The sequence below is a fragment of the Dromiciops gliroides genome, chromosome 1, assembly GCF_019393635.1.
Source record: "Dromiciops gliroides isolate mDroGli1 chromosome 1, mDroGli1.pri, whole genome shotgun sequence".
Taxonomy (NCBI): Eukaryota; Metazoa; Chordata; class Mammalia; order Microbiotheria; family Microbiotheriidae; genus Dromiciops; species Dromiciops gliroides.
The window spans coordinates 60,594,484-60,613,134 of record NC_057861.1 but is presented as its reverse complement, the minus strand read 5'-3'; the positions used below and the strand labels follow the sequence as shown (position 1 = coordinate 60,613,134).

Here is an 18,651-nt window from a genome sequence, read left to right as displayed (position 1 = left end):
TCACTCTATACATTAAGTGGCAGCTGGAAAAATCCCTAGAATCCTAAATTCCTCAGTAAGACATTTTATATCCCCCAAAGATGTGTATGTGAGATTGTATATAAAGAAAGAATCACCTCAGAATGTTTTAAAATACGAAAACATCTACTTTCCCTTTCAGGATCTTTTCTGTGTTGAGGCATAACCACCATGCTCTCTCCTAAGGTCATATAATATAAAACAATATTAGGCCAGTACTTCAGTCTAAAGTTCTTGGTCATTCCCTGGTGGGAAATACTTATCAGTGTTTATTTTAACTGAAAATTCCTTTAAAACGCCCTAAATATTTTTTTCTTCTTTACTAAAGGTACACTGGGTGAAAGGTCAGGGAGTCAGTCTATTTTCCTTAAGGAACAAAATGGGGTTCTTACCTCATCTAATTAAGAGCAGTACTCTCTTTTTTCCATGCTGTAACCAATTAGAGCTGAAGTTCTTAACTTTTTTTGTGTCATAGACCCTTTCAGGCAATCTGAGGAATCTTATATATCTTCTAAAAATGTTCTTAAATGCATAAAATAAAAATACACAACCCCCCCAATTATACTGAAATACAGCGATCAAAGTATTAAAAAAACAAACCCCAAAATTCAGACCCCCCCCCCCGGCCTTTAAGAAACATTAGATTAATGAAAACAATAAAGAGAAGGAAAGATGTCAGATTATTTTGAGGTAAGCTCTGACCAACTAGAAAGGGGACTATCTTCTGGAGGCTGTGATCAAAAAATGATTGAATGGTTTTAGGGAAGTGATTTTCTAAGGATGGACCAAAAATTAAATGACTAGTTTGGTTTGATGAAGAAAACTGATAATTGAACTATGTAAATCCTGAGCTCTTGCTCAATTTTGAATATGGAATGTGTCTATTGTCTGAGAATGCCATATACTGTAACTTAAAATGGTATGTTAGATTTTCAAGGGCATAAGGGAATTCTGTCAGTTTAGTGTCTTTAAGTGGGAATAATACTAATAAAATATTTTCTGATAGGTTTATACTCAAAATGCAATGGTTTTTGTGGGGTTTTTTTTTGGGGGGGGGGGGTGTTTTGTTCTGTATGTTTGTTTGTTTGGGGGGGGGGGCACGCAGGGGTGGGAGAGATTTCCTGAAACTTAAATCTATATGCAAGTAAATGGAATTATAACATGAAACAACAGATGCACTATATACCTCACTTAAAAGCTATTTAAATATTAGTTTGAGAAAACCATCTTGCTAGGGGACAGCTGGTTCCATAGGAAGCATGCTAAGTGGAACCAGAGGTTGTTTTGTTTTGTTTTGTTTTGTTTTTGGACAGAGTTGGCACCAGAAGAAGGTATACTTCTAGTTTAGGAACAATGAAATTACAATATGGCTGAAGTGGTTTAAGTTATAGTGCTTGACAACATTACTACAAAATCCAGAGACATATCTAATGAAGTTGCATAATGGTTTCCCAAAACAGGACTGGGTGTCCAGTGTGAGAGTAAGGGTTCAATTACATGTTAAAAAAAAACAAACATTGTATTTCAAACCTCCAGTTGGTAAAGAAGTCATTCAGAGACCACCTTGGATCAAAGAGATCACGGTAATGGAATATATTTTAGAACTTCCCAAAATCCCTGTGTTGTAAAGGGCTCAATTTAGCTGGTGAGGTTCCAACAAGAAAGTATTATGAAAAAACATAAAAGATTTTTCCTATATGCCCAGTTGGGGAAACACAGATTCAAAATAAAGAAGATACCCAATAAATGTTTGGTAAGTGATGGAATTAAAATTGCAAAGGTAGAAAACTACATCAAAGCAGCTTGGCACCTACAATTGGAATGAAACAAGAAGACTGGGACCTGTTCTTTGACAGTCAAGTATTCATTAAGTCAGGTACTGTACTGCTGATAAAAAGAAAATTAAAAACAAAAACAAAAAAACAAAAAAACCCAACAGCAAACCCACCCAGCTTGATTCAAATATTAAGAGGAAGCCTGAGAAACTATGAAGAAGAGGTAAGAAGGGAGAGCATTCCATGGCCAGTACAAAGTCAGGAAATAGGACTATTGTGTTTGATAACAGGAAATAGATAAGTGTAGAAGAAAGTAAAGTATAAGAAGACTGAAAAGACAGGAAGGGCTCAGGTTGTAAAGGGAGCTTTAAATACCAAACAAAGAATTTTATATTTGATACTACAGGTAAGAAGAAATCTGTAGAGTTTAATAAAGGGTGGGGAGTGTGACATGGTTAGACCCTTACTTTAGGAAAATTACTTTGTCAGGTGTGCACAAAAATGGATTGAAATGGTGAGAAACTTGAGATACGGAGACATGTGGAAGCTATTGCAGTAATTCAATCAAGAGGAAATGAGGGCCTATATTATATAAAGTGGTGGTGCTAAAACTGGAAAAGAAGAGAACAGTGTCTAAGACGTTGTGTATTAGGAAAGACAAAGCATTTAAATAAGACTGAGTACATACCCTTATGGAACTCACAAGAAGGGGTATGTAAGCATATCAGCATTGAAAGCTATCAAAAGGGGCAGCTAGATGGCGCAGTGGATAAGCACCGGCCCTGGATTCAGGAGTACCTGAGTTCAAATCCAGCCTCAGACACTTACTAGCTGTGTGACCCTGGGCAAGTCACTTAACCCCAATTGCCTCACCAAAAAAAGAAAGCTATCAAAAAACGATTCACAGATTTTAAGGTAGGAATAAACCTTATAAGCAATTTAGTGTAACCTCTGAATTTTAAAAAATGTGGAAACTAAGTACCAATGAATGAAATAACCCCAGAGCAGAAGCTTGAAGACCTTAGAAGAAGCTAGTATATATGAAGACCATTATTAGTAGGGTAGTGACAATGTCAAGATGGGGCAGAGTTTAGAGATATTGTTGAGATGTAATAGAAAGAAACTAATAACTGACTGGAAGTGAAAAGAGAATTACCTGTATAATTCCAAGTGAAAGGTACTATCACAGATGTAAGTGGGCGAAAAAAAAGAGGCTACAACAGAAGATTTAGGGTTAAAGATAATGAACCAAGTTTTGGATGTGTTGAACATGAGGTAATTGTTGCCCTGTTCCTATTTCCCTTGAGAAAGATACAGGTTTGGACCTCAAAAAGGGGGGATGGAGGGAGACTAAGTATTTATATAGCATCTACTATGTATCAGGTCCCATGGTAAGCACTTTTACAAATGTCATTTGATCCTCACAACGACCCTGTGAGGTAGGTGCCATTTTATAGTTGAGGAAACTAAAGCAGACAGAGGTTGAGTGACTTGCCCAGACACAGCTAGTTAGTTAGTTTATGAGGCTAGATTTGAACTTCCTGACTCTAGGCCCAGAGCTCTTTTCACTATCTCTGGAGGAGAATTAGAATTATAAGTTAGAGGACTTGGCTCCATAGAGTTGGTAGCTGACACACCAAGAGTGAATGAGACGGAAAAGATAATGTAAAAAAAGAGAAAAGGGTTGATGACAGAAACTTGAGAAAAACCCATATTCATGTGTTAAGATGATCTGGAGTCAATGGAGATACAAGGAGAACCTGGCACTTTGGTGGTGTTATCATGTTAACAAATACTTTTAATGTCTCTACTGTGTGCCACCAAAGAGGACAGACAGAGTCAAAAACAAAACTCTCCCTACCTATCCTCACAAACAGCTTATGTTTCATGGGGAGGATATAGCATGTATACAAATGGGTATACAAGGAGGATTGCTATTTAGCAAAGGAAATTTTACCACAAGTCAGGAATGTAATAAGTTTCAGAGGGCAAGGAGAATGGAGACTGAAAAAGAAACAATGAGTTTTATCAGATGGCAGTTTCAGTAGAATGGTAAGGTTAGATTAAAATTGAATGGAAGAGTTTGAAAAGAAGGCGAGTATTGAGAAATGGAGGCACCAGGTACAAAAGGTTTTAGAAAAACAGTTTAGCAGGGAAGCAAGGTGGCGCAGTGGATAGAGCACCAGCCCTGAAGTCAGGAGTACCTGAGTTCAAATCCGGCCTCAGACACTTAACACTTACTAGCTGTGTGACCTTGGGCAAGTCACTTAACCCCAATCGCCTCACTAAAAAAAAAGAAAAACAGTTTAGCAGATGGTAAGAAGCCAGTAAGAAGATATTGAAGATGAAGAAGACAAAGAGAATGACTACTAGCAGTCCCTATGAGAGTCAGAAAGGAATGGATGAAAGGGATTGACCTCAGTGAACAGTTGAGATATCTTGTGATTGGAGAATAAGAATGATACTGTCAACAGTTTGAGAAATAAAAGAGAATCCACAAATGCTCCCTTCAATGTTCGCAGTGAAGCAGGAAGTTAGGTCATTAACATTAACTATGAAGTACAGGGAAGTGGTTAGGGTTGATTGAGATGACATGAAATAAGTCTGAAATAAACTTAGGCACCAAGAGTGGCACAAGAGAAGGCTTGTCCAGAAAGTAAAATGAGAGTCCCACTTGAGTTGTGTACAATAATTTATAGCAGCATGTTAAATACATTCTGTTGAAAAATAAAAGTTCTATAATAAGAAATACATAGTTTGATGTACAATCCAGTTCTATTCAACTCTAAATGGAAATTTTCTTTCTATATGGTATTTTAAATGGTGTTTATATGGTGTCTAAAATAAAAAGAAAATAACAGTATAAAAATACTACTAAAAATTAAGAATTTATAGTAGTGATAATCCAGAATGAAGAATTCGCAAATTGGGACAGCTATCCTCTTGCCCCAAGGCCCACAGGTTGAGCTGTATGTCCAAAGTTATACTGAGGACCTCATGAAATACCTACACCTAGAGATCTGAGTGACAGGGTTTTCTTTTTTCTTTTTGGTTTTTTTTGTTTGTTTGTTTTTGCAGGGCAATTGGGGTTAAGTGACTTGCCCAGGGTCACACAGCTAGTAAGTGTTAAGTGTCTGAGGCCAGATTTGAACTCAGGTACTCCTGAATCCAAGGCCAGTGTTCTATCCACTGCGCCACCTAGCTGCCCCTTTTCTTTTTTCTTTTTGCCGGGCAATGGGGGTTAAGTGACTTGCCCAGGGTCACACAGCTGGTAAGTGTCAAATGTCTGAGGCCACATTTGAACTCAGGTATCCTGAATCCAGGGCCGGTGTTTAATCCACTGCGCCACCTAGCTGCCCCTCCCGGTTTTCTTTTAAGGAGGCTACCTTGTTCCATTTCCTACAAACAAAGGCTGAGTCCAGCACAATGGCTTCGAGTTTGAAGACAGCAAATGGGGGCAGTTGCTAGCTTACCAAATCCTAAAAGATTGCAAGGAAGAGTCCATATCCAGTTGAATAGAGATTTCTATTTGATTAGAAGTCAATGGTGTGGACCAGCTGAGAAAGCTGATTCTTAAATTTTCAGTGAGCATTTATTCCTTGGATAATCAGCACAATACTGATCAAAAATCAGTACTTGATATATTGTTTTGTTGAATGTCTAGACTTAATTAAAATGATGGAGGAAAATGTTAATAATGAAGATTAAACTTAAAAGTGTCCTTACAACCGCCCACTACTTACCCCCCCATCTGGTATATATAGCCCTACTGAAAACTACTGTCATAATTACCTTCTCTTGGCCTTACTTTTATCCACTGTAAAATGGAGGGATGGAGGTAGTAGATGAGGTTCGAGGATATGCAGATAATATTATCTGTAAAGGCCCTTCTAATTTAATAAGCATTTTATGGTGGCATACTTTGATCATTACTCTAATGATGACGATAATCTCATGGTTTATATAATGTTTAGTATGCCTGACAAAGACATTTCATCATAATGATTCTGTGAGGTAGATAAAACAAGTATTTTCCCCGGCCTAGCCAAGATACACAGATAGTCAGAAGCTAAAAAAGAACCAGAATCTTGGAGCTCTCTAATATGGATGGCATAATTAATGGTGGTTTAAAGTGTGGTCTCTTGTTTCTAGTTCAAGAAAATTCGACACCACAACTGCCAGCAGGGAGAAATCATTTGTCAGGAGGCGCATGTTTCTAATGTCCCCATACAAGAAATAATATATAGGTGAACAGAAATACACATGTGTTAACAGTTTACTTTCTGCCCCTATTCTATTACCGTCATCCTCTCAAAAGTAGTATCAAGTTAATACTGAAAACATTTGTATACGACATAGGCATGGTTAGAAGCTTGGGAACCTTTAGAAAAGCTGGATCTAACCTGGTTTCTGAGTCATCACTGTCAGAAGAGCTGGATTCACTGGTGCTCTCAGACTCTGAAGATGAAAAACCCCTTCATCTTAGAGGAACCCGCAATCATATCACTTTCTCAGCTGCAATAAGACAATAGTAAAATAGTGTCCAATATGGGTAGAGGACAATTCAGTATCTTTTATGTGTACATATGCCTTTCTAAATAAACTGATAGGAAGGTAAATAAGGGGGGCATATTTAAACCAAGTCATAGACAAATAATTGGCAAAGAAAAAAGCATTACTCTAAAACACAAACAATATGAAGTTACTAAAATTTCAGCTAAGGTTATGGTTACTGAATTCATTTGTTGCAATTTGGATTAGAGTGATTGCTGTTGGAGCCAAGTAGGTACATAATATTTCCCCTAATTTTCAAAAACTTTTTCCTAATTTTCTCTTTTTATTGGGGATTCAGGAATTTTAACAGGTTGCTGTGTAGAAAGAATTAGTTTTTTGTGGTTAGTGTTTAAAGGCCTCTTTGCTATCAAATACTTTTGAAAGAGTAGAAAGTGACCAATTTTGTATAGGAAAAAACCATGCATTTTCAGAGATCGAGAATTTCTCCCTGACTTAAAACTGATGCTCTTCCACACCAATTTACTGCTTTGAACAGAGGAAAAGTGGAGTTAGGTCTAACTCTGGGGAAGCCCCACCCCTCAATTTAACCAAGTAAATAAAAACAAGATAAGATTTTGAGTTATTTAAATTTCTGGGATGCTGCTATCACAGATTACAGGTAATAGCAACCTAGAAATCACTCAGGGCCTGTAGCTATCAAATAAGGAACCTGCTCTCTATTTGTAAAGGAAATCTAACCTCTTAAAAATAGTCTTTTCATCACATGAATTTGAACTTTGGATCAGGCTGAAGGTTTCTAGCAAGACACTAAAGGTAATTACAAATATAACCTGTGTGTATAATAAATTTGGATCTGGGTCTAAGTGAGAATTTGGGGGGGGGGGGTGTGGATGGGAGTTCATCCTGTTGGCCTTTATCAAAACAAGATCTTTCTCTGAGCTAAGACAATAAGATATTTAAAACAAAATGCTGAGGTTCTAAGCTAAAAAAACCTCAAAACAATAATGAAGAACTCCCTTAGAAACATATTAAAAGGATATCAGCACAATGCTTCTATCTGCCTGGTAACACCTGTTTATATACAGTTCAGTATGAGCTCTGTGAGAGCAATGAATGGGGGAGGGGTGGTTTCTTTAGCACAGTGGTTGGCATATGTTTCTGTTCAGTCATTTTTCAATTGGTTTGACTCTTCAGAACTCCATTTGGGTTTCTCTTGCCAAAGACACAGGAGTAATCTGCCATTACCTTTTCCAGCTCATTTTACAGATGAGGAACTGAGGCAAACAGAGTTAAGTGACTTGCCCAGAATCACACAGAAAGTGTTTTGAGGCCAGATTTGAACTGATGAAGGTGACTCTTTCTGATTCCAAGTCTACAGCTTATCCAATGTACCACTATCTGTTCATAGCGGGCATACATGAGGCACTTTAATAAATTACTTATTTACTTGACTAAATCAGTCTGGGTACAGAAAATTAGGATAGCTAATTTTCTATACTTCAACAGTGAGGTCAACTTGCATGGGAAGTAGCTACAATATCATATATTGTCCATCTGCCTTGATACCCCTATACCCCTCTCCTATTGCAAGGTAATTTTGCAGCGTACTTTAAAGGGAAGAAAGGATTATCAAATATTCAGACAAAAAATGGAACTGTAATAAGAGGTTCAAAGAGAAACTTATCAAGTTCCTAAAAAGTAGACCAACATAGTTATCCCTGGTGAAGGAGATCCCCAAAAGAGCAAGAGACTGTCAGATACCCCCCCAAAATGTTATCAGGTTATCCACAAGCTGACTTGAAAAGTATTATTTTCACCAGTGAAACTGTTGACTTGGCTGAAGAAGTAATGACATTCCTAGGCTAGTTTGTGACCCCATTTGTTCTATATGCCTGTTACTCCAGTATAGGATAGCTACAGGACTGGAAAAGATACCTTGAGGTTTTCCTCTTTTTCTCGCAAACTATGAAGTGACATAGCGCTCTAATTCTCGTAAGTAGAAGGTTTCAATGTCTCAAAGTCAATTTCAATTTCATCTGGGTTGGAGTTCTTCAGTGAGGGCTCTCGGGATTGGATGATATGAACAACCCGGCCCAGCTTCTCACCAGGAAGCTTGTTAATATCCAAACTCAATTGTCTCTTCTCTTCATAGGACATTGGCTTACAACTTGTCCTCTTCTTCTGACTCATAGGGTGGGAGGGGGCTTGTTCTTCACAGGCATAGGTTCTTTCTTGCTACTTAGGAACAAAAAGACATTGTTAGAAGAAAGCACAGGAAGAGAAAAAAGCAGCGATCTTTATATACAAGCTGTTTTTCTCTAATGCACTGTCCAAGGATTCAATCTTAAACGTCAGTATAGACTACATTGATAACTGGCAGGGACCTTTTGCTTGTTTACCCACACGGTGAAATGTACTTAACCTCTAACTTCATTTCTTGGCTAAAGAGGGGAAGACAGCCCACCTAACAGCTATTCAGGAGCGGCCTCTTCAAGGGGTAAGAAGGGTTAGTTAAAGAGGTTTCATGAACCCTGGTTTTTCTGTACCTCAATGACTATCTCAAACAATTTTCTCTGTTCATTTATTTTAAGGACAATTATGTATGCAAATGAAAAATGCAATAATAGTTCAAGTTATAGAATCCTCTCAGTATATAATTATAGAATCAGAGTTGGAAGGAAACTCAAAAGACATCTAGTTCAACTAGGGCCTTTAAACAAGAATAACCCCAAGAAACAAACGGTCACTCAAACTCATGACCTCCTGCACCAGTGCCCATGGAGGTATATCATGGAATAGCCTCTGATACTCTCTGGATTTCAGGGTTGAAAAGTAATCAAAGAGAGATGGCAGTGAATAGGTAATGGGCTGGTAGGAATTTCCTCTACAGTCAACCTTGGCAAAGTTGAACTGGGCCAAGAGACAACCGATAAACTGGCTAAACTTGCCAAAAAACCAAAGAGAGAGTCTATATAAAATCAACCATCTGGTGTGAGCAATGGCTCTCGTGATTCAAGGGGGATCCCTTCCTGCTCCTTCCAGTGGCCTGAGTCACAGACCTGGCATTGTTGTTGCTGCTGTTAGTTTTCTTTGCCTTTCTGGGAGGTGGTTCCTTTGCTTTGCCTTTCTTAATTTCTCCACTTCTTCCTTCTTTTTTGTGCTTCTCTTTTCTTCTTCTCTTTTTGTCTTTCTCTTTTTTCTTGGTTTGTTCTGCTGAGGCTGGGAGAGGGCAGCAAGTTGCTCATGCACTGCCTTGAGCTAAGAGACAGACAAACAGGCTTATCATTAAATATTGTCCTGACATGCTCTTCTCTCTACCCCTGTCTTGCACATAATCAGTTGGAGATAAATCTAAAAACATATTGACTCATATTTGATGTCAAGAAATGTTCCTCAAAGGCAGTATCTAAAGTTGATGGCCTATTTAGAATCCCAGTATACTGTTCAAGTGGCAAAAGCCAGAGAGGACAGTGACATTCCAAAAAGAACCAACTTGAAGAATACTGTATAGGTCTGGGAATCACTAGAATCTCCACAAAAGGATGTGGCTTTGCTCTAGCAAATCCTCAAAGAGGTCCGAGTTGGTTTTTACTCTCCCTAGAAGAACACACAGTCAAGAGAAAATTTAAAGCATATATAGATACAGGTAATGAATTAAAATGTGAGATTAGTTTTCAATACACAGCCAATATGGTCAGTGTCAGGCATGACAATTCTCCTAGGCCTCAGGAAAGGTGAAAAAGTCTCTACATTCAGAGCACAGTAGATGCAGAGATGGTGTAGGTCAGTCATGGCTTTAAAGGAGTGGAAAATATAAAGGAGACATGTCTGGAGTAGCAAAAATGTCAAAGGTAACCAAGGTACATGTTTCCTGTTCTTCATTACACTGGAAATTTTATTATCACTGGAAGTTGCACCCAGGTTCTACTTGAATTCTACAGAGCTTGTGAGGAAAAGGCTCTACTTAATGTGTGGCTAAGAAGCACTTAGACCTAACTTTTAAGAACATTTTCACTGATCACATTTTAATCTTAGAATGGCTTTCCTTACTTGATCTCAGGTAAAGAATCTGCAAAGTACACAAAAGACATAGTAGATGGTGAGATAGGAAAGAAACATTATGGTTACAGTTTTATAGAATAAAAAAACCTCCTCTATTTAGAAGGAGCTCACTCTGGTGTCACCTCTACCCAGTGAATTAATCCAGATTTCACTAGCAGTTAGCACTCTTCAGCTGGAATGCCAGTACCTTGTTCCTGAAGCTCTGCCAGCCGCGAGCTCGTTCCTCCTCAGAGTCGTCAGTTGAGCTGTCACTGTCTGAGGAGGCTGTCGCTGCTGCTGTCACTAGATGACGGTGAGCTACACCACCTTGGTGGGTTGTTGGTACACTGGGGAGGACACAGCAACTACTGGCTCTTCAGGCTCATCAGGCATCTTTGCAAAGCGCATCTCTAAACACATCCTAATTAAAAGAAAAATAGTTATATTCATGGGTTAGGTTTAAGACCCAAGTGTAACAAACTAGAGTAAAAACAGCTAGCTGTAGTGAGCAGTTGCTCTTATCAGAAGTCACCAAAGAAGACTGAGAAGCCCCTTGAAATCTCTTTTAAAAATTAAGGAAAGGTTGAGGACCTGGACAAGAAATGAATGGAGAATAGAATCACCTGGAATAGTTTTTTGGAAACTCCTCACACCAAAGTAGGGACATTAAAAGAAGAAATGGATTCTGGCTGTAAGTCCACAGGCAATCTTTCTTGCTCTTAATTCTGTCTCATATTTAAACAAAATGTCCTAATTTGCTGTCTCTGTTCACATGAGGTTACTTACCAGAAATATATTTATTCATATACCCCCCCGCCCCCATATCAATTAATGAAAACTAAGGAAGATACATTGAATATAAGACAGAACTAAATTCCTTCTTTCTTGATAACATGTTCCTATACTTTTGGGCATCACTAAGTGATACATCATACTGGAACTACCTCAGTTCCCTGAACTTTGGCTCCTATTTCCATATTGCTGTCCCTGGGTAATGGTAGCAAAGAAAAAATTGTTGAAAATAGAAGCTAGGAGGGTGTACTGAAAAAGAGCACTTGATTGCATCAGAACACTTTGGTTCTAGTTCTGGCTCTGGCAATAGCTCAGTGTGGGACCTTGGTTTTAAACTCCAGGGTCTCGGTGTATTCCTTGGTAAAATGAAGTGGCTGAATCAATCAACATGCATTTATCTGCGTTTGTCAGGAACTGTGCTGGGGATACAAAGACAAAAAATCAAACATACAGTCCCTGACCTCAAAGAGCTTACATTCTCTAAAGGGAGAGAACATATACACATCTAAGTAAAATGCAAACTATACCGAATGGTAGACACACAGTTAATCATTAGATACGTACTTGAACAGTCCCATATCATTTAGTAACAACTGCGATATACACCACTGGGGAATACAGGGTCCAGTGCTAACATTTTTTGATAATGATAACAATGGGGGTATGTTATAAAGTAGCAGAGTTTGGCTTAATATAAGGAAGCTAGTAGTTAGTAGCTCCCATATCTTAAATGTCTTCATTTAAAAATAATTAACTTTACACTCCACCCACTGTCCCCCGACAATACACTATATTGACCACATAAGGTCATATATAAAAGATCTTTTTGGAAGAGTGCTCTAGGAACATGAGTGGTTTTTCCAAGTATTCATCATTCGATGTCCTTCAGGGAAAATTTTTATTTATGTTGTTTTGGCAATTGTGTAAACATACACTGCTTATTTTACTCTCATCATTTTATAACTCTTCTTAAACTTTATGAATTCCTTAAATTCATCCTTAAGTTCAATTCTCATTACAAAATAATATTCTATTCTAGTAATGTAACATAGTTTTAATGACTATCATCAAAGAACAATTACTTTGTCTCATTTTTTGGATACTGTTTAAACAGTATGACTGAATACTTTTGGTAAACAGAACTTTGTATCTCTGGAGGGTATAAGACCCAGCAGCAGTATCACTGTATCAAAGGGGCATGGAAAGTTTAGTAGCTCTTCTTATACAATTCGGCATTGCTATCCACAATGGGTGACCCACTTCTCAGATGTACCATCAGTTCGTTGTGGGTGCTTATCCTTCCTTAGCGCACCAACAGGATAGTTCCTACTTTTTTTCCTCGTCTTCTATGCAAATTTGCATAGTGTGATATTTAACTGGCAAATTGTCTTAATTTGTGAGACATAATATATTTCATGTGGTCATTTATAGTTTGCAAACTTTTGAAATCTGTTCATATCCCTGCCAACAAACCTACTGGGGAATGGCTTATATTATATATGTCTCAAGTACTTAAAATTTGGAAATCAAATTTTTATTAGTGATATTTTCTCCATTCTTCCATTTATCTAATTCTAACTTCATCAAAATGATGCATGCTAAAATTTCATGTAGGTAACATTTTTAATAGTAAAATTTTAAATTCTTTAAAATCAAGTCGCATGTCCAATTTAAGCTCATTGTAATTAGATACTGACTTAAACCTAATTTCTGCCAAAGTGCTTTTCAGTTTTCCTAGTAATTTCTTTGGGAGTTTGTCAAACACTGGGCTACTGTTTTCAGCTAATTATTTCTTATTTACCTAGTCTATCCCACTGACCAATTTTCTGTTTTTACTTTACTTTATTTTTTTGGTGGGGCAATAAGGGTTAAGTGACTTGCCCAGGGTCACACAGCTAATAAGTGTCAAGTTTCTGAGGTAAGATTTGAACTCAGGTCCTCCTTAATCCAGGGCCAGTGCTTTATCCACTGTGCCACCTAGCTGCCCCCTTCCGTTTTTATTTTTAAAACAACAGCAGTATTAGTTCTAATGACTAATTTATAATATAAAGTTTGAAGTCTGGAGATGTTATGTCCTCTTCATTCTTACTCCTTCCAGTTTCTAGACATTTTGCTCTTAGAAACAAATTTCATTCATTTGACTAATTCCATAATGTAATTTAATTAGTATAGCACTAAATATATAAAACAATTTAGGTAGTATTATATTAGTATGTTCCCCAAAAGTCCATTAAATTACTCTATTACTTGCAGCTTTCCTTTATTCCTATAAAGATTTTGTAATAAGTTGTAGTTATAAAAATCAAATGTTAATCTTGTTATAATAACTACTGCATACTTAGTTTGAAACTATTTTTTTCTTCTCAATCCTTTCCTATTTTTGCTTGGACTGTACAAAAATGCTGAATACTTTTATGGACTAATTTCCCTAACTTGCTGAAGCTATTAATCACTTCAGTTAGTGATCCTCTAGGGTTTTATAAACACACCATTATGTCATAGTCAGAGATAATTTTGTCTCCACTTTAGTTGACGTTTATTCCTTTAATTTTGTTGTCCTGACTTATGATGCTTTAATATTTATAAAGCACTTTGCTCACAATGACTCCTTGAGTACAGATAGTAATCACCATTTGACACAAGGAAGCCAGAATCAGAAGGAATTAGTTAAGAAGTGTTAGAAAAGGAATTTGAATCTAAGTCTCCTCTAGGCTCCAAGTCTAGTATTCTGTGCTGCTTCTCTTCAAATAATTGGGCTTGTCAAAAATGGAATGGGATGCCTAATAGGGGAGTGGGTTTCCTGTGATTTGACCTATTCAAGTAGAGGTTGAATAATATTAATGGGAAGTTGGAAGAGAAGATTTAACCTTTTCAAGCCTGAGATTCTAAGAGAAAATGGTACCCAAATCCACCCTGGAGGTTGCATCACTAGGCTTTGTATAATACCTATTCATTCATATACTCTAAAAAATCACACAACACACCTGGAAAGTGGAGAGGCAACACCTGATCTGCTAACATTGCTGGGAGCTGAAGAATCCAGCTGTGCTCTGTGCTTACCTCATCCCAGCAATAACAGCTCTGCAATTGGAACCAAGCTGACTTGGCTGATATAAGAGGTAGACCATAATTCCATCTCTGTAGGGACACTCTCTTAAATCCAGTAAATGACTCAGATAAACAGAGTGCAGAGAGGCTGAGAAAAAGGGGTTGATTTTCTGGTCACACTTTCATCTTAGAAGAAGGGCATTTCCCCACTGTAGTCTCAGGATGGGGAGCTGAAAAGTGCATAATGGCAATGGATGGTGACATAGCAAAGTAATGGGATGGCCATATTTTTTATTGGATCAAAGACTCTCAGCTGTTCTCCTGACCAATTCGTGAAGCCTGGATCTCCCCAAATAATGATTGAAAGCCTTCAACGATGGGAAAAACATTATCTGAAACAGTGCACTTCATTTCTAAATGACAATTGATAGGAAGTTCTCAAAATCTGTTTCCTTGTACGTCTACCTAGTGGTACTAGTTTTCTCCTCTGGAGCTGTGCAGAATAAGTTTAATTCTTCTTCCAAGTGAGAGCCAAACTTGAATGAAGCACAAACTCCATCACCAAAGGTCTGACCTCGATTGTTTGGTTCCTTTTCAGAATAAGTGCCTGTCAGGCCACCCAATTCAGACAGAGGTCCTAGTTGCTCCCTATCCAGTCTTGTGTGAAAGCATCCAGAAACAGCAATTCTTCTCAGCTTTCTCGCTTGGTTTTCTGCCTGAAATTTTTTTTAAGGAAGCAAAAACATTCATATAAAACTCCAAATGGGTAATGACATTCAGGTGTATTCAGAAAGAGTATGAATAAGAATAGGAAAGAATAATCACGTGGGGAGCAGCCAAATAGTGTCAACTACTAATCAGAAAAGAAGCATGCAAAGGGTACACTAAAAATTAACAATTCCAAATGAAAATGTATAGCTTATTTATGGGCCTTAAAAGATTTTCCAGGGCTATCTTTACAAGAGCACCAATCTAAGAATGCCAGCCTAGTCAACTCTGTCCTAAAGAACACAAATAACTTTTTTTTGTTCATCTTCCAAGTCTATCAAAGGCAGATAAAAACAGTTCAAAAGGGACCAATAACTAACTGGTTGCAGAGTTAGTCAACACTACTCAGATTTTTAGAGTATCAAATCTTGTATACTGCTATTTCTACTGGCCTGGTGAGCATGCCCAACTAGAAGTGCTGCTAGTTCCACAGATGATAAGGGATATCAAGATTCTAGTGTGAGTAAGATAGAAAGCATGTTTGAGGAAGAGCTGACAGTTTCACTTGACAACAGCAGTGAGTGGTACCACAATCAACAGTGGAAGAGACAAAGAATAACAGGGATATGAATGCTGAGCCAAAGCAATTAGTGATAATGGATTTTAAATGGCTCTCTTACACATTAGGAGTAAAGGCCATTTCCATGTAAATTTTCCAATCTGTACAAGTCAATTACACATTCTCCTTTTCCCTTCTTTTTCTCCAAAAACAGTCAACACCAAGCACTATGTGTCCAGCAATAGGGATACAAAGACAAATATTAAATAATCTCTGCCTTCAAGGAGATCATATTCTCCAAAACAACATGTGCATAAATAAATCTCTACCATGTTGGATAGAACCTTTGTAAAACACAGCTACTGGAGGGCCTGGACAAAGGTTATGTAAGTTAAGCAGAAAAACAACAATTAAATCCTCCAACAACTACAAGGAGACTATACAGAAAACAAAACCAAAAAACCCAACAACTGGATTTTTCATAAGGACTACATGAATACCTAGAAGAAAGGAAGAGGTTTTCTTTTGTTTTTTGTTTTTTAAAGAAATTAAATACAAGCTCTAGAGAATTAGGAGAATAAATAGCTTGTAAAAGTGGTAATCTTCAACCAAGAAAAGGTTCAACTGGAATAAACAAAACAAAAATCAGTGACTCCAGAAGACAGTAAGAAATATTAGAACAGAATCAAAAGAATGAAAAAAGAAAGTAAGCCAACTGATATTCAAAAACAAAACAAACAAACCCCAAACAGCATACCTGGGAAACAGGTCAAGGAGAGAATTTTAAAAAGCAGGGGGTGAGGGTGTGTACCCACATGGACTCTATAATTTTTAGGAAATCATAAAAGAAAAATGCCTAGAAGTATTAGATCAAAACAGCAAAGATGAGATCACATTGTGAAAGAAACTCCAAAAGGAAAAGTCTTAAGGATATAAAAGCCAATATCCAAAGCACCCACACAAAGAGAAAATATTGAAAGGGAGGAAGATGAAAAGGAAGATAGGAGAAGGAAGGGGAAAGGAAGGCAAAAAAAAAAAAATCAAATACCAACAAACTGTACAGAGTTAGGACACACAAGAATTAGCAGTATCTACTATAAATGAGAGGAAATCTTGGAAGATGATATCCCAGTAAGCCAAAGACAAAATCCTACAAGGGGAAAAAATGGGCCTTTAATGGAATTTTCAAGAAATTTTAACGATAAAATTAAAACTGAGAAAAACTTGGAAATATAAGAATCTGTAGAAACCTAGAAAGGAAGATTTATTTAAGCAATTGGAAGGTGCTAAATGTTACTAACATCTGATGGGAGGACAAAAAACAAGTGTTCCTTGAAAACTTTAATATATTCAAAGGGCTTTGAAGAAATTATATTTTAAAAACCCAACAGATCATGTGGGTAGATTGGTGCTTTATAAAGGCTGAAGGAGATGGGAAGGTGAAAGGACTATACAAATAGGAAAAAAAGTAAGTGAAAAGAGTACACAAACATGGAAGGTAGGTATCAGATGAACTGCACTTTTTATACAAACTGCTTAAAGGCTGGTTGAATAAACAAATCAAATGAGAGGGTAGACAATATTGCAGAGAGAATAGACCAAAGCAAAATAAAATTCCTGTGCCTGACAAGGGAAAAAGGGAGTAATTCAGATTTTATTTTTAGACAATTAGGGAATCACGGACCAAATTGTGAGGTATGAAATGTAATAGAATGTTACTGCACCATATGCAACAAAGACATTTTAAGGAGAATTCAGGAAATTACAAAATGATGCAAAGTCAAATGAGCTGAATATGGAGAATATTTTGTAAAAAGATAGCACCATTATAAAGAAAAAAAAAACTTTCTTAAGAAAACAAAATAAAATAAAGTTTGCAGAAAGACTGATCAATGAAATGACTAAACCATGTCTCCAGAAAATCTATGATAAATTAAATGACTCACCTCTTGACAGACAGGAGATGAGCAAACATTTCTGGACATGGCTACTGTGTGGATTCATTTTACTTGACTATGCTATTTCTAACAAAGGAGTTCTTGGTTTGTTTGTTTTCAGTAACGGGAGAGAATATTGATACTGAAAAAGGGGGTAAGAGTGGTATTGCGATTTTAATATTTTTGAAAATATAAGAAAACAAAGGAAGTCCAGAGAGAAGTACAAAAAAGCATGATACTTTTGAAAGCAAAATGTAGAATTCTCTTTCGTAGTTAAAAACAAGCAGTATGGAATACAGATTCATAGCATCATAAAGAATTCCTTCTTCTTCCAGCTGTGCAAATAAAAGTTCAAAATGATAAAGTACATTTAAAAAAAAAGGTTCCAGGTGTACACGCCCAATGTTGGAACATATGGCTGTACTGGAGAAACAAGATTAGAGATGTTGCTCATTAGATTGCCCTCTTCTACCATGTGAGAATTTCTTTTGGTCATGCCAACATTCAAAGATCATCAATTAAAAGGTTATGATCTCTATCAGTAAGGGAAGTTCATATGTCAAAATATCATGGGCTTGCAGGGCAGCTACTTGGCACAGTGGATAGAGCACCAGCCCTGGATTCAGGAGTACCTGAGTTCAAATCCGGCCTCAAACACTTGACACTTACTAGCTGTGTGACCCTGGGCAAGTCACTTAACCCTTATTGCCCTACCCTCCCCCCCAAAAAATATCACGGGCTTTTGCAATATTGTGCCCTAAATATTGAGAATTTGCCAGTTAATAATAATGAAGATGAGGACGTTGATAATGTTAACACCTAGCATCAATATGTAGATTATGCCTCTTAATATAGACTAAGAACATATTATATTTTTTAGCAGCTGTATCCAGCTAAGTACAGTTAAATTCCCAGATTGTTCAGGACAAACTTACTATGTATCCATGTGTCTCCCATCTTGTATTTGAGAAATCTGATTTTAGTTTAAGCTTTTACATGTACTTTAATAAATTGCATCTTTGGGGCAGCTAGGTGGCGAAGTGGATAGAGCATCAGCCCTGGAGTCAGAAGTACTTGAGTTCAAATCTAGCCTCAGACACTTAACACTTACTAGCTGTGTGACCCTGGGCAAATCACTTAACCCCAATTGCCTCACTAAAAATAAAAAAATAAATTGCATCTTCTTAGAATTAACTCATGCCTGCCTGTTGGACACAAACATTGTCATTCAATCTATTAACTGGTCCTCACAGTTTTT

At 37.2% G+C, this 18,651-nt stretch overlaps 1 protein-coding gene across 1 annotated transcript in view; it reads right to left on the bottom strand.

Moving 5' to 3' along the window:
• Nucleotides 1–18,651, bottom strand: part of BRD4 (bromodomain containing 4) — a 91,567-nt gene that overhangs the window by 44,528 nt on the left and 28,388 nt on the right. The window contains 11 exon segments of the mRNA XM_043988886.1: nucleotides 6,202–6,308; nucleotides 8,244–8,303; nucleotides 8,306–8,474; nucleotides 8,476–8,499; nucleotides 8,501–8,543; nucleotides 9,368–9,509; nucleotides 9,512–9,566; nucleotides 10,558–10,632; nucleotides 10,634–10,669; nucleotides 10,671–10,756; nucleotides 10,758–10,770. Coding sequence (XP_043844821.1) covers nucleotides 6,202–6,308; nucleotides 8,244–8,303; nucleotides 8,306–8,474; nucleotides 8,476–8,499; nucleotides 8,501–8,543; nucleotides 9,368–9,509; nucleotides 9,512–9,566; nucleotides 10,558–10,632; nucleotides 10,634–10,669; nucleotides 10,671–10,756; nucleotides 10,758–10,770 — 810 coding nt within the window.